General features: G+C 33.6%; 1 protein-coding gene across 7 annotated transcripts; it reads right to left on the bottom strand.

The window, feature by feature from the left end:
- Window positions 1-1,831: 1,831 nt before the first annotated feature.
- On the bottom strand, window positions 1,832-14,770 carry LOC111511643 (uncharacterized). Of its 7 annotated transcripts, none has more exons than XM_074185726.1 (5): window positions 14,358-14,765; window positions 12,493-12,631; window positions 7,708-8,472; window positions 7,435-7,651; window positions 1,832-6,922 (listed from the first exon to the last, which is right to left on the bottom strand). In XM_074185726.1, the coding sequence occupies exons 2-5, from the start codon at window positions 12,532-12,534 to the stop codon at window positions 3,885-3,887; spliced, it is 4,062 nt and encodes a 1,353-aa protein (XP_074041827.1). In that variant the 5' UTR covers window positions 12,535-12,631; window positions 14,358-14,765; the 3' UTR covers window positions 1,832-3,884. The 7 variants fall into 7 exon arrangements, 5 of the variants coding, with proteins under 5 accessions (XP_074041827.1, XP_074041828.1, XP_023023445.2 ...); XM_074185727.1 differs by lacking the exon at window positions 12,493-12,631 and adding an exon at window positions 10,834-10,980; XM_023167677.2 differs by lacking the exon at window positions 14,358-14,765 and adding an exon at window positions 10,834-10,980 and having other exon boundaries at window positions 12,493-12,946.
- Window positions 14,771-16,596: the final 1,826 nt, after the last annotated feature.

The raw sequence follows: 16,596 nt of genomic DNA, 5'->3' as shown, positions 1-16,596 counted from the left end.
TTAAACTTTGGATCACTCTTTGAAATGGAACTCTCATGTTGACCAACTGTGCTCTAAACTTTCTAATCAACTCTATCTCCTAAGACAACTGAAAAAAGTAACCAGTTTCGAAGCATTGAGAATATATTACTTAGCCCTGTTTCATTCACTCATTACTTATGGTATATGACTATGGGGAAATTAGTCTCTCTCCGAATACAGAAAAAGGCCATACAGATATTAGAGCCTGTGTGGGATATAAGGAATCTTGTAGAAACTACTTTACCGAATTCAAAATTATGTCACTATATTCAACGTAAATTTGAGCAAAAACAAATTCAAGAGAATAATTAAAGCATTTTCCAATAACAACAGATTCTATTCTCTCGATGAATTCAAGAACTGCCAACTGAATTATATAAATAATGAGTTGACGTGAGTGATCCTTCCGCTATGACTTCTATTCTCTTAACCTGCTGTGATATCTTTACTCCAAGGTCTAACTTTTCCCAACTTTTCTATGCAAATAGGGTTGGGAGTTACGGTTCAATCCGTAGGTAATATGTGCTGCAGCCAAGGTAAATATATTTTTTATCTTATACAATTCTTTATTCAACTATCTCTGCTCTAGTTGGAATGGTTTATGAAGGCCTTTCCCATCTTCTCAAATTTTCCGTTTTCTGCCACTTTTTCTTGAAAGGCTCCCTGCAAAGATTCTTTAAAGAACTGGAACACCGTATTTTGTAAAATACGTACGTTGTAAAATAACCTTGTGATGAACTGATATATTTGATGTGCCATTTTTCTAGTATGCATGATGAACTCCAGTTGAGATCTCAATCATTGAATGTAATTTGGATTATCTTGTTTCAGTACTCTCAACTCTTTTCCATGTGTCTACTTTCTCTAGTACCTACTTCTTATTTGTTCAACTTCCTCTTTTAAAAAACAAATCGCTTTTTCACAATATAGATTCTTTCGTCTATATTATTCACTTGCCCCCGTTATACGTTTCATGGTAATGTTGTGATAGCCAGGATATGCCGTCAGCCTCTACGTCCAGTGACGCACACAACAGCGAGAGGTATAACAGTGTTTTAACATTCTAATCAACTGTGATATTCATCAGTGAACTAGAATTAACCTAATACCGATGTATAACAGAGATCTTAGCTGTAGGTTGTAAATTACATTGAGATAGTTGGCCAACAGTTTTTGTTCTCCTTCCATATTTTAGCTTCACTCATTTCCGAATTGCTGAACACATCAAAGTTAAAAATGTATATTTTTGAAATAATTGAAGGCCCAATATTTTCCTGAACGACTCTTAAAGGCAATATCTTAATAATTCACCGACAATGATAAACGCCATGGTTATTTAGAATGTAAAATATCTACAAACTTTTCACTGCGAAGGGTCAGGAATAGGTACCCAGCTCCTCATTTCTGTATGTATTTCCTTTTTTCCAGGTATTGAAATTATTGTCAGAAAAAGATTTAATTCTACATTTCAACTCGGTAAGACTTCAATAACAAACTTAACTTTTTTGTTCTTCATGTGCAATATTACAGCACGGAATCTAGAGTTCTAAATGAGAAATTATTAATTGATTGTTATTCGAAAACATTGCACTCCTAATTTTTATCCCTTTTTCCCTCATAAAACAAAATCAGATTTGAACACATAAAAATACTGCAAACCAAACAATAAACTTCAGCCGAATACATCATTTGTAAATTCTCTAGAGTGCTCTCAGCAGTATATTTCCTTTTTTATAGAGATAGAGCTAAGAGTTGAAAACACATCCGAGTTAGATTGGGGTTTTTGAAAATTATTCAAAAAATATTTGAATTCATTAAAAAATATTTAATGACTGTCACTTTATAAAATAAACAGTAAAGCATTCAAGGAATGTTTTAAACCTATAATAAAAAAAATAAATACAAAAATAGGTACAATATCTACTCATAGCTTGAAAAATCAGATCATTGTGCGAAGAAAACAGTCTTTAATTAACTACAACATTGTATGGAACCATAATACAAAAAAATCAAATGAGATTTTTTGCTTTTCATATTCACAATAGAAATAAAGTCCCGAAAAATGACTAGCTCAAATTTTATTATTAAAAATAATACCGATCGGAGATGACAAATGATAGCAAGAGACTATTTTCTATTGAAAACATTTATAAACAGTAAAATACAGTTAAAAGAGTTATATGGCATCACATCACAAATATATTCAACTACAAGAATTGGTTGACATTATCAAAGAGGGCCTATAATGAGGTATCCAGATTTATGCATTGAAAAAAATAATTAGCAACATCAATTTGATTCTTTTTAATTCACATTCCTCAAAAGAGGAAATAATAAGCATGTTATTACGAGATGAGATATCTATGTAAATATTACATAATCTGACATATTATATGATATTCGATAATTTAAATTCTCCATCTAAAGGCAAACATTTTTTTAAACTTTGATTCATACACCAAACTTTTACTTTATCCTTAACTTTAGAAAAGTTTTCACCATATAAATCAATGAGAGTGTTTATACACCACACTTCTGCTTTTCCTTTGATTCCTTAGAGTAAAAGAATGCTCATTTTCAAGTGAATAAATCACTTGAAATAGCTAATGTTTTAGCGAAACATGTTGTGATATATATTTTTCAAATAAAGTTTGTGGAGATCAAATCGTCAGGTGTAGTTTTTGAAATTACTATGGATCTTCATCAAGTAACGGCCGAATCAATTAGAAAATTTTAAAACTGTTTCAGGTTTTTTCGGTGGCTGGCATCTTCAGAGGTTTGTCTTTCATCACTTCAAGGTTGGAGGAACGGTGTAGGGTAGGATAGGTGTAAAGTGAGTAGGTCTGTGGTCTCCACTGCAACTATCGAGGGTTTATCTTGGCTCACACTTATTCAAATTCAACCAAATGAATCCAGCTTGTTAACGAAGCCGATTACTTATTTATTGAGGGACCTTTCAGATCAGCTGGCAAGAGTGGTACTCGGAGAAACCCCGATTTGGTCTGTGGCAGAAAGTATGAGGTCCTGAATTTCCTAATGAATAAAAATCTACTTCAAGGATGACAGAACATAGTACAACAAAAGCCTCTGAAGATGATGAAGTAAAATTACTGAAGAAAAAAATTATATACAACTCCACACTGTGGGAGGATATGATGTTTAGAATTGAGAACAAGTATTCTTATGTTAGCAGGTTTATTTTTTTCATTGTTGACCTGCCAATAAGAAAAGCTGTTCTTAATTTATAACAAATAATCCTTCCACATAAGAGTAGACAGACACAATATTGCACTGTTTGTATTGTCCTCGTTATTATTTGTTTTGTTTATTGACCATTTTACAAGTACTTGTTTTTGTATCTTCCGAGTTTTGTTTTACCGTTCTTTAATCGGCTGTGGCTGATTAATAGTGTACTAAATAAATATATAAAGTTGTTAGCTAGAAATGCCGGGATTGAATTCTAACAAGCGATTGCTTAAAAACTCGAAACCATAAACAGGTTTCAATTAGCATGTATTTCTCTTCATTTTTTAAATGTATTTAATCTATAGCTGCTACCAACCTTATTATATTCTTTATATGATGAAAATGTAATATAGAGGTGAAGTACAAATTCAATTCATACGAATCTTGAAAACAAAAACCGGAATTCAAATATTTGATACTCGAAATGCAGCTTTCAATCAATGTGTTCCACTACCCCTGGAAATATGTTCAAATGAAAAGCACAGACAGTGTCAAGTTAACTTATATGCCAATTCTCATTTATTAAATATGCCACTCTATCGAACCTCAAAATAGTGTTGCCCCTACTAATTATCAAAAATACTACTATATTGTGAAATGAATTATGTACATAAATCTTATAGTATGCTCCCAACAGCTGATTCAATTTCATTCTCATTGAGACAATTACTTTGTAGTTCACAATAATCCTGCACTGCATTTACATTCACTGGTAGGGGACATTCGTAACTGATGGATTTAATAGCAGAGTCTAATTCCTCAGGTTTTCGTCTGAATATGTTGCTATTCAATGTTGAATCTGCAGAATTAGTATTTGATCCATTGTTGAACTTACTCTGAGAAGAAAGTGACTGAGATCCTTGAGAGCAATCATCCTCAGAAGAATTACTTTTACTGACTGCATTCTGCTCATCAGTACAGCTAGAATTCGACTCATCACCTGTAGAAACATAATCTTGTTTTTCATTTGCACTCTGTTTTTTCTCCACAATGTCAAATAACTCATGATCTGAAATTTCTGAAGATGCAGAATCATCACTATCTTCATCTGAAGATGAATCCTGTTCTTCTTTAATCTCGTTCTGCAAGCATTCAGTCTCCGATTCTTCGTTATCAGATTGAGAGGAACATTCCACTTGCTCTATCAAACTCTCATAGTTAATGGTGTCCTCAAAATCTTCCTGTTGAGGCTTTCCCTTGACATCATTGTATCCATTAGTAGGTTTGGTTGAATTATTTATTTGTTTCGCTGATTCTTTCACATCTTCCACTAATTTCCAGTCAAAGTTTTCATGTATTACCATATGTAAACGTAATTTAGAACTTGCATTGTGGTACCTGCCACAAATTCTACATATAAAATTTGATCCAAACCCTTGACCATGCAGTAAAGTAGGATGATTTTCACGTAAGTGTTTCTGCAAGTTCTCATAGTTTTCATTTGTTTTGAGACAAATACCACATACTGTAGCAGCTACTGCCTTATGGCAACGAATGTAATGCTGCCAAAGATGTTTTTTTGCAGGCCAAGTTTTGAAACAGATTTCACAATAGGAGGGGTCATTACTGTTCACATATACAGTTCGTTTGGAAGAGTTTGTTGGAGGATTGCATGGAGATAGATTACGTTCTGGATCTTCTTCTTTTGTGATAATTGTCAACGGTTTTTTTGTTTCACTAATTGGTTTATTTCCTTTGAAACTTGTTAGTTGTGCATCACTTCTTGAAAAACAGTCATCCTCAGTTGGATTTTTCCCCAGTAAGCGCTTTTCCAGCAATGAAATTTTCTTGTCTTGCGACAGCAATAACTTTGGTTCTTCAATATACTGTTCATTGTCAATATTTTCGTACTCACTATCACTTTCAACTTCTTCATCACTGTCGCTTTCTTCAACATTCTGTGTTTCATTGTCAGCAGGTATTTCATTATTAGCAGCTACTTCATTTATAGCAGAAGTAATATGAGCCATAATACTGTTTCTTATTGTGGTGGCAGTCACATTGGTGCTTTGGGACCCATGTGCCGTAACATCACAATGTGCTTGCAATTGAGCTTCATTATCAAACACCTCGAGGCAAGTCTTACATGCTTTGAATATTCTCCCATGAGATTTATTGAGGTGGTCATATGTTTTCCATTTTGATCCATAGTTCTTACCACATACGGGGCAAGAAGTGAGAGGCGTCAATTGGGCTTTATGAACCAATCTTACATGGTCTCGGAGAATATGCTGGGTTTCAAACAGTTTTAGGCAAATGCCACATGACAAACTCAAAATCTTACGGTGCAAACTAAGAATGTGCATTTTAAGTTTTATTTTGCTTGGTAAAGGATCTCCACAAAATTGACAAATGTAAGAATCTAAATGGTTTTGTATATGCTCCTGAAGATCATACTTACTTCTCAGGATGTTTTCACATATTTTACAAAACAAATCACAACCAGGATGCCTGAATCTAATATGAGATATAATTTCGCACTTACTCTGTACTTTTTCATTACAAATCTCACAGGTGTATTCTGAATGATAGTTGACTAAATGTTTAGTTAAACTTTGTCGATCTTTGAATATTCTAGAGCACGTTTTACAACGTGTAAGGAGATCTTTTTGCATCTTTGGTCTACAGTTCTTTTTGTGTTTCTTGAGTAATACTTTTTTATGAAAAGCTTTGGAACATTTTGGACATTTATAATCGCCCTCATTTACTGGAGGTGTATAATTTGTTATGATATTAGTATACAGATCATGGGATGAATCAATTTCTTTCGGAGCCAAGAGTGGTTCTTCATTTATTTGGAAAAGTTCTTGTTTGATAATCAGCTCATCCTCTGCATCTGACTGTTGACTATGGAAATTGTAATCCTGATCACTTATATTACTATTCTGTTCTTGAGCTACAATATGGTCAAGAGTCTGAATATCACATTCAGATAACTGGGGTAAGAAATCTTTTTCAACAGATTGAGCATCAGAACTTTTCTGTTTGGGTGTTTTTGTTAAATGAATTTTGTTGAAATGTTGGGATAGGTGATACTTGGAAGCAGATGTTTTATAACAAAGCTGGCATGTTATACTAGGATGTCCTTTATGGAGCCTATTCACATGTTTCCATAGATGTGAGTTGCGCCCATAAAACTTATTACATAAATCACAGTGAAATATGGAATGAATATTTCTTCTGTGAGTACTGAACTCTTTGAAGGTCTGAAAGTCACTAGCGCCACATTCATTACAACTGAAGCTTTTAGAAATGGATGTCAAACCAACGTTTTCCACATTTTCATTAGTGTCAATGTAATCTTCTGGATCAAACATCTTCAACAGTTTTTTGCAAGTTTCCAACAAAAAATCGTGGACTAAAACGTGATTCTCAAGCCACTTAAAATTATCGTCTCCATACTGGCACACTTGACAAATATATTTAGTAGTTATTTGGTGCTGCTGCGAACAAATTTGAAGATGGCTCTTCAAATTCATGTAGGAAGTGCATTGGGTCAAGCAGATGCCACAAAGGTAGGCAGCAAGCTGTACATGTTTGAGACGAAGGTGCATCATAAGATCTTGTTTACTGGTGAAGATTCCTGGACAATTAGGACAAACGAAGTTGGGATGAAGCATTGGAGGTTCTCGTTGACGATCAGAAGACTGGTCATCTGAAGAGAACATAAAATACCAATAACATTTTACAACATGAAGAAAAGTGCCTTAAAAAATTGAAATGAATAATTTCATTAAATAAATGGAATACAAATAAAATTTTTGAAACCAGTATTTTATAATTTGAATGTCAAGCTCAGGGAAAACTTGAATACTGCTATAAGAAATTACAGTCACAAACTTAGAAATACTACAAAAGTCTCACTTATTATCTCTGTTAACACCAATGTAAAAATCACCTCTTCATAATGATTAGTAAATTGAAAAGATATTGTTTGGTCAGGGTCACTGCTTCCCAGATCTTCAGATGGCAAATAAATGGCTATTTAAATTCAGAATATATAAGTCAATGGAAAAATATATGTGTTTTTCTTATGAACACTTAAAGTGACATGATATTCATATGTACATAAAATAATTCCATTTATTTATTAGCAGTTATCTAACCTATTTCTTTGTTTTCCATTTAGTTGATTTGAATTATTGAAGTTTAGGACTATGTACTCACCTATTGAATCACTTCTTTTCAAATCAGAAATTTTGACAAGATTGGGAATTTTTTTTCTACTTCTTTCTGGTAAGGATTCTCCAGATCCAGAAGAAACAACTTCAGCCATATCAATACCATGAGCTTCAAAAACATGTGAAGCTAAAGAAGCTGGACCTGAGAAATGAGTGTCACAAAGCAGACAACTTTGTGGTAGTGATGACAGAACCTTCTCATCCTGAAAATTATAATAACTTCAAGGTCTTCAAAATCATATTTGAAAATGTCTGTTACCTGATATGTTAGGGAACGATGAGTATCTGAATCATCATTCAATTGTTTAGATTGTTTTTGAGATGTATTGATTTTTTCATTTTCCAAAGTAAGGCTACTAGTTTCGCCAGAACCTTGTGTATCTAGTTTCATTGGTATTTTATTCTTCCTTCTATTTGATGTGTGCAGTTTGAAAATTTTTGGTTTTGAAGTTTTTATAAAGTCACTTTTTCGCTTCAGCCCTTTTCTTTGAGATATTTCACTAATCAAATTTTTTTCTGTATCATCAAAATACAGAGACTTTGTTGAAATAGAATTTGTATTTGTTACAGAGTCAACAAATTTCGAAATTTCTGTTAGAGATCGCAATTTTTCCCCCAAAATAACGTTTCCATTATTGATAACAGATTCCTCCAAACTCGAGTCTGTATCAATATCATAGTCAACTAAGCTTAGATTATTTTTGGATAAAATACCTTCATTATTAAGAAAACTTACAGTCTGAGGAAAATTCAAACGAAATTTGTCCAAGTCATAATTTTTACCAGCTAAAACATCCAGAAAGTCATCAGTCTGTATTCCCTTATTGATTTTTCGATCACTAAAATCCACATGGCAACCTTTATCTCTTTTTTGTTTTGACTTCAGGGATGATTCCTGAATATTATACTGATTTTCCAGTATTATTATGTTCTGCAAACAGTTTTTTACGAACAAATAAAAGTTGTCTACATTTTCAGTACATTCTCCACAAATTGTATCAGGAAGGAGACAGAATGGAGAAACCTGAAAAAATGTTTCAAAGTTCATAAACTATGGGGATGTCAATTTCATGTATGTGAAATGATTTTTATCAGAACCAGAATTACATATAAGAGATTTCAACTTTGTTTGGTATCAAATCAAGAAAAAACATTGTAGGAACATCTGACAGTTCGATTATAGTTCTTTGTCAGCACACTAAAATTATCAAATACTTGATAAAACACTGAATCTCAGTGGAGCAGAGATAAACTTTTGCAGAAAAATTTCCCCATCAAGTTATATGAGAGATCAAGATTATTCTTGAGACCAAAAAAAATACATAAATTTTTTTCAAGTGATCCTGAACAAAATGAAAAAAAATCTCATATAATTTTACACAAAATAAAGAAAAACGTCAGTGAAAACAAGTACATAACAATAATAACGATACCAAACAAAGTTGGTTCAAAGCAGAACCAGACTTCACAATATCTGCAATGCAAGAAAGTTGTGCTAAACAATTTACTTGTTTCAAGATGAATATTATTGTCATTAATACATTCACTCAGCTTCAATAAATGTTAAATATTTTTTCAGCTGCCCTGTTGATTTAATGACATGACAATAATATTTTGAAAATGTTTACTCATCTTCTGAAGGTAGTATTCATTGAATATAGAAAATAAAATAGACCTAAATACTTTGAAAATGTTCCTGCTATTATTATCGGATATATCGTTCTACTAATGATTTTTTAATTAACCCTTCAGTTAACCCGTAACTGCTACTACCGGGTCTGTACGACCTAGCGATATATTTGCATACCTCTCCCTTACCGACCAAAAAGCTCAGACAATTGATGATCCGTGACTTCTCGTCTACTCCAGTACTGTTTTGACTGTTATGCAGATCGCATCGATTCCTTCCATTTTTAACGAAGTACGTGCTAATTAGGGTCTGAAAGACCCGGCGATAGTAATAAGGGGAGTATTTCACTGTATGAGCATAACATATCTTCGATACGTTGGAAACTTATATCTCATAAACAACGGATTGGGTATAATTTTCAATTATTTCAGAATTCTTTTTTTTCTAGCAGTGAATATGGACAACCGAAAACTTTTAACTGAGAAAGAACTTGCTGATATACTAACAAGTGAATATTTTTGGGCCGATGAAGAAATTACAGGAGAAGATGAGGAAGGTCTTTCTAGCTCCCAATGTATAACAGCTGATGATGAAATGGATGCAACAAATATTATTCTTCTTGATGGGGACAAAAGCGAGGAAGGGGAATCTGATCAAGAACTGTTCAGTGATCATGATATAGAAAGTGAAAATGATGAGTGGGTACCCAAAAATGATGAAAACTCTAGAGCAGATACAGAGTATAGTGGTAGTGAAAACGAGGATACTAATGAACAAAATTTTGGTGTAGATGGAGTGGAAGAAAATATTTGTAGAAAAAGATTATTCTATGGAAGATTGAATAAGAAAACTACAAAACCATGTATGAAATGGTCACAACAAGCTCCAGTTAGACAACGAGAGCGAGCAGAGAATATTCACACCATTCTGCCTGGTCTAAAAGGTCCTGCACGAGAAAACCCCACATTACAAGCATGGAGATTGATTATTTCTGATGATATCTTGGCAGAGATTGTTACAAACACTAACAAAAATATTGATCTTATGAGAGTGAATTACAGTTCATTCAAAACTAAACGTAACTCAAGATATACATTCCATTCCCGTTTCATACAATCCACAAATAAAGTTGAAATAGTAGCATTCATTGGCCTATTACATTTGCAAGGTATTTTCAAATCTGGCCACGAGGATCTGAAATCTCTTTGGGCAACAGATAGAACAGGTAGACATTTTACCATGACGTTAGCTAGATTTCTATTCCTTTTAGCTGCCATTAGATTTGATGACTTCGAAACACGAGCTGAGCGTCGTGAAACAGATAAACTTGCTGCAATATCCAATATATTCAAAAAATTTGTTGAGAACTCAAATCCTAACTACACTCCTGGAATATTCCTAACATTGGATGAAATGTTGGCTCCATAGAGGGAGATAATCTTTTAGGATGTACATCCCAAACAAACCGGCAAAGTACGGCATTAAAATTCAGATTTTAGCTGATTTGAAAACACATTATATGTACAATGCTGAGGTGTATATCGGAAAAGAAATCACTAAAAAGTAGCAAACAATGCAAAGAAAAATCACTTCCTCACCCTACACAAGTTGTTATACGAATGACTGAATCATTCTACAATTCCAAACGAAATCTCACTGCAGATAATTGGTATACATCAATCGTGGCAGCTCGGGAGTTGAAAGAAAAAGGCCTGACATATTTAGGAACTATGAAGAAACATAAAAGAGAAATACCTGCCGCATTTTTACCATCCAGAGCTAGAGAAGTAGGTTCCTCCCTTTTTGGTTTCACATCTGATCTTACTCTTGTCAGCTACGTCCCAAAATAGAATAAAAGTGTCTCTCTGCTATCCTCTATGCACCATGACAATCAAATTGATGCTGCCACAAAAAAACATGATTTAATGCTGTTTTATAATAGTACCAAAGCCGGGGTAGATGCATTAGACGAAAAGTGTGCCAACTATACTACATCTCGTCATTCTAGAAGATGGCCCACTACAGTATTTTATTGTATTCTGAATATATACGGAGTGAACAGTCGCATCCTATACCAATTTGGAGGACATGGAAAAGAAATTTCTCTATATAATTATCTGATTGACCTTGGGTTAGCTCTTTGCTCTCAACACGTCCACACAAGAATTAATTGTAATTTTATTCCGTGATAAATTCGCGACAGAGCAGCAGATATTTTCAAAATCCATCCTACAATTCGGCAGACAGCTGAAGAAACCCAGGAAAATAGATAAAGGAAAATATGTGGCCTCTGCCCCCCCCCCCCAAAAAGACAGAAAAACTATCTATGTTTGTAGAACATGTGAAAAACCAATTTGTCTGAAATGTTGCTGTACCTTGTGTCCAGACGGTAAAAATTAATTTTCATTTCACTTGAGCTTGTCATAAATGTTGTGATTGTTATTTTCTTTCACTTGAATAAATGAAATTTGGTTTCTGAATATTTATTTCTATTTTTTAGATATGGGTCTACATGACCCAGTATTAGTACGAATGGTATAAAAGTGGGGTAGTAGCAGTTACGGGTTAAATCTGCATTCGATGCAGATTTTTTGTATATGAAAGTAACTCCCTGATTATTTAACTTTATAAGAAATCCACCTCAACATAGCACACTTCATTGGTTAAATATTACTGTTTTCGATATTTTTCTGGTTTAATTTCATTAATAGAAATTTCTGTTTTATCATAAAACAAATAATATCCTTTGTGTATTTCACTTTATTTTCAAGATATTCACAAATTTCAAATGTTCAAAAAATTTTAAATGAGTTTTTTATATTTATCAGATTTTCTTCTCGCAGAAATCATTTTACTGTTTCATCATCATTTGATTTTCAAATACACATTTCTCCTCAATAAAAATATCTTAATGGTCTTAATCTTTTTACTACATGTTAGGGCAGCTGAAGCAATAATTATTGATGAAAAACTGTATGTACAACAGAAAGTTAGCTAGAAACATTTGATAATTATGTGTTAGATATATTTCACAAAAAACTTTGACAGACTAATCACGAATTGAGAGAGTTGGCATATCTCCAACTTACAGGTTGTATAAATCTGTCAACATTTTGTGAAATGGATATAATATATACAGAGTGGGCCATCTCAGATTAATCATTTTTTATATTTTTTTCAACCTATAAAAAATGAAATGATGAATGAATGTGATTTAAATTCAAACTTTTAGAGTTCTGGTGGCTTCATTTGTTGAATATCACCTACTGAAAATAGTTGACAACCATCAGACCATGTCTTGAATATGGAATGAATATTCAAGTAAAGGTATTAATCAATAAGTACTACCAGGCACACTCTGTAGAAGTTATTTACATTTGATAGTATAAAATATTTTGTTCACTATGAACTCACCTTCACTACACAGGGTTCCCACCAAATTTCCATATTTTCCATGCAGATACATTTTTGTTTCCAAGGCAGTAGATAGGTGAAAAAACAAATAACAACTCAACAATGACATTAAAAATATCAGTCTAAAACTCTTAACATTCTATAAAAAAGATAATTGTTTATAGTGACAAATAAAATTTTTAGAATACACTTGCTATTCAAAGTTTCAACAAAATCTCCAATAAAAAATGTGTCCCAGGCATCTGACATTTGAAAAATTGACAATCAAATTGATGGGAACCCTGACTACAAAAAAAATCAATTCTGATACAGCGAAAAACAACTAGATTACTTTTGAATAAGATCACAGACTATCAATAAAGATTTTTTAGGCAACAGCAATAAATGTAAATTCAAACTATTTCAACAAATAAACCAAGCAACATGTTTTTTAATAAGCTATAATGAAAATCACGACTCAATGTTTTATAACACCTCTGTTCTTTCTTTTGAAAAAACAACAGCATTTTGTTTCATCAAATATCTCAATCTCCTGTGGCTGGGCAATAGGGGCACTACTATGTGCAGTAGCATCATCAACATTCAATTCATTATTTGTTGAACTCAGAACTTGAACTGAGTCATGACGCTCAGCAAGTGTCAAGTTTCCCAAGGGGTGATGCTTTATTTCATGCCCAGTACTTGTTCTATGAGTTTTTCCTAAAGCTCTTTTTGGTGAAACTACTTTGTCATGTGTTGTAGTTGTTAAAGAACCTACAGAGGTATTCATCGTTTTTCCAGACCAGTCAAAGTCACCATCATCAACAAATCCCTTTTTTGTCAAAAGTGTAGTAAAGAGGTTCCTAAGGTACTCATAATCTGGTGTTTCAAAGAAGTCCAATCTTCTAACATAGCGCATATACACTGCCATTTCTTCAGGATGTCCTTCACAAAGAGAATCAATAGTTGTGGCTCTTTTGGTATCTCCAATTTTTTGATATCTCTCCTTCAAAGTGTCAGCTTTCAATCCTTGCCAAGGCAAGGATCCCCTCAGGAAGTACATGAACATATGGCCCAAAGCCTCAAGATCATCCCTTCGAGACTGTTCCTTTCCAAGATGGGTGTTGATTGACATATATCTTGCCGTTCCTGTTAAAGATTTGTGTTCTCTATATGGTATGTGTTTATTTGTTTCAAGTTCAATATATTCTTTGGCTAGGCCAAAATCAATGATATGAATGATTTTTTCCCTCTTTGTGCTACAGCGGCCAATCAAGAAGTTTTCAGGTTTGACATCTCTATAAATTAAATGTCTAGAATGCACATATTCAATACGGCAAAGTAACTGTATAGCAATCATAAGTACAGTTTTCAATGAAAACTTGCGCTCACATATATCAAACAAATCTTCAAGACTTGGACCTAATAGCTCCATAACTAATGCATTGTATTTACTGCAGGGTCCAAAGTAATATACATTTGGTATACCTTCATATGAACCAAGTAATTTATAAAACCTATATTCCAAGTGGAGTTGTGGAGCCTTAGATTTCATAGGCTCCATCTTGATAGCTACATGTTCATTATTGTACAAATTTTTTCCTAAGCGAAGCTCTCCAAAGTTACCACAACCAATCTTTTTGCCAACGCGGAAATTGGGACCCACCATAAGAACTCCAGTGCTGGTATTTGTTAGTTGTCGAATATTGTGAGCTTCATTTGCACCAAGGCGCTTAGTATTCTTCTGCTTTTGATCCATTGTAGAGTTATTCTTTTCTTTGCTACAAATATATATTAATCCTACTAAAACAATGTGCAGAATTGTACTGCAGGGTTTCTTGGAGAGATCAAAGCAGTTAATTGAACGGAAAACAGTATATACTCACAATTATTGGCAAACATGTTTCTATCTTGCTCCTGAGTCCCTCCGTTTTGAAAATATGTAAAAAATTTTGTCCCAACTTTCCGCAGATACGGCACAATTTTGTTTCCATTTTTAGGCATTCTTCACTACATTTTAATTCATGAAACTAGTTGAACAATATACTTGGAAACAAAACAACACCTGTTTTCTATCAAAAATTATTCTCAATAATTCTGTCTGCATTTTCAACATCGGGGATAGAACAAGTTAAAGAAATTCGATAATTCGCCATTCACATATTTTGTAAATTAGAATTTCTGTGAATATATTTGAAATTTCAGCTCAATTTGCTAAACAAAATCTCACAAACACATCGACGCCATTTTAAATGAATTCGCACAACCGCAACCATCAACTTCAATTTGCAAATAATTTACACAGGTGTCACTTATCCCTTATCGAATAATTGTACACGTCAAAAGGAGAGCTGATTCTTTGTATCACACAATACACCCTAGAATCTGTGTATGTTCGATAAAAACTAGCTTTTGAACAATTCTTCCATATTTATACAAAACCCCCGAAATGAATGGGCGTTCACATCTACTTAAAAATTTTCAAAAGATATGTGGAGCTGATGTATTTTTGAGTTCTAAGATATCGATTTATACTTTTTAAGATTACAAATTAATGATATTTTTCGGAGACAAATGTAGAAAAACACATAAATTGTAATATATAGCAGAATTTTTTATAACAATGGCTACAAAAATCAATGAAAAAACTAGAGGCACGTATTTTAAATAATTAAGTTATTGATGAAATATAATGAATGAATCGTCACATTGCAAATTGTTTCATATCATAACAAATATGAAACAGTATTGAATGCATTTTTTGTATCATCCGAAATGGAGGTTCCCCAAAATGGAAAACTTTTGTCCAATACAATCGACCTTATGTGAAGATGCAGGAAATAGAATTTGAACCTATGTATATTTTTATGAAAAGAAATCTTTGGCACCGTACATAAGTAAACTTCTATACGGTGCCTATGGTGTCTTTCTCCTTCTACAGTCAAGATCAAAGCAAACAGATTCACTTTTGATACAATCAGTTATAGAAATGACTGTGGTTTTGTTCGACAAATAATGATTTGAGGTGTTTTTTGGCATTCAATCGTATTTGAGCGTGTATTCAAAAACGATTCGTAGTTACGTCATTAATAAGATTCGCCGGAATGGACAGATGTCAAATTCAATAATAAAAACAAACTTTTCAATTCTCTCTAGCACAAGTAATAATTGTCCAGCTTTATTTTATACATCCTTACAACGTATTTGATGAAAAGTTTTTAGTACTTTATAAACTATAACCATCAAAATAAAGCAGAAACTGACAACTGACGTTACGTAATGTCAAATTTCGTTTCAAAACCAACCTCGCGCTATTTTATAGTTTCGAATCATGATGAATATGTTTCAAATCATAGTTGATGTGACGTCATCGTTTCAATGCCAGAATAAATGTATTTGAATCACAGACGAACACGTTTTGAATACATGAGGCGTTTTCTGACGCTCATGTAGTTATGTACTCTGTGGTGATCATCTACAAGAGGAAGATTAAACAAAATAAAAACAACATACAAGGTTGTTTTTATTTATACCACAGACTACACTCTGTGTTTACACCAAAGATACATATTAGGTACCAATTGAAACCAAGAAAAGAATTTCGGGCAAAAACATAACAATCTGCACTGATAGCAGACAAGCACTATTAGCCTTGAACAGACACCGTGTTACTTCAGGGCTAGCACTAGAGTGCCACCAAGATTTAGCCAAAGCCTCGGTAGATAATAACATTATCCTCAGGTGGATTAAAGGGCACGAAAGGAGTAAAGGTAATCGCATTGCCGACTCCTTAGCCAAGGAAGCGGCTGGACTAAGAATTTTAGGACCAAGTGGCACCCACGGCCTGATGACTTCGACAATTGCGGAACTAGTCAAATGTTACACCCATGCTCAATCTTTAAAGAGATGGGATGAAATTAAAGGATGTAATCTTGCCAGGATCACCTTGGGCGACCCTGGGAAGCTGGCGCCGAAGAAATATCTGGCGATGACCAGGAAAAATCTACGCCTTACAGTAGGATTTCTGACTGGCCACTGTCAGCTAAGGAAACACCTACATAATACGGGGCTAGTGGACACACCTCTATGCAGGATGTGTGAACAGGAAGATGAGACTGTCAGGCA

Source organism: Leptinotarsa decemlineata, unplaced genomic scaffold, assembly GCF_025532065.1.
Source record: "Leptinotarsa decemlineata unplaced genomic scaffold, Ldec_3_MD MMD2_tig00078346_RagTag_RagTag, whole genome shotgun sequence".
Lineage (NCBI taxonomy): Eukaryota > Metazoa > Arthropoda > Insecta > Coleoptera > Chrysomelidae > Leptinotarsa > Leptinotarsa decemlineata.
Note: the sequence above shows the minus strand (reverse complement) of the source record. Positions and strands in the feature narration are given on the sequence as shown.

What these genes read in the sequence shown, in the direction of transcription:
- LOC111511643 (XM_074185725.1), bottom strand. Translation starts at nt 14,465, where the DNA reads ATGGAAACAAAATTGTGCCGTATCTGCGGAAAGTTGGGACAAAATTTT. An exon ending in AAACATGTTTGCCAATAATT is followed by an intron (nt 8,473 to 14,357) that starts GTGAGTATATAC and finishes ACATTTTTTCAG; the next exon opens with GTTTCTCCATTCTGTCTCCT. An exon ending in GAAAAGAAGTGATTCAATAG is followed by an intron (nt 6,923 to 7,434) that starts GTGAGTACATAG and finishes TGTTCTCTTCAG; the next exon opens with ATGACCAGTCTTCTGATCGT.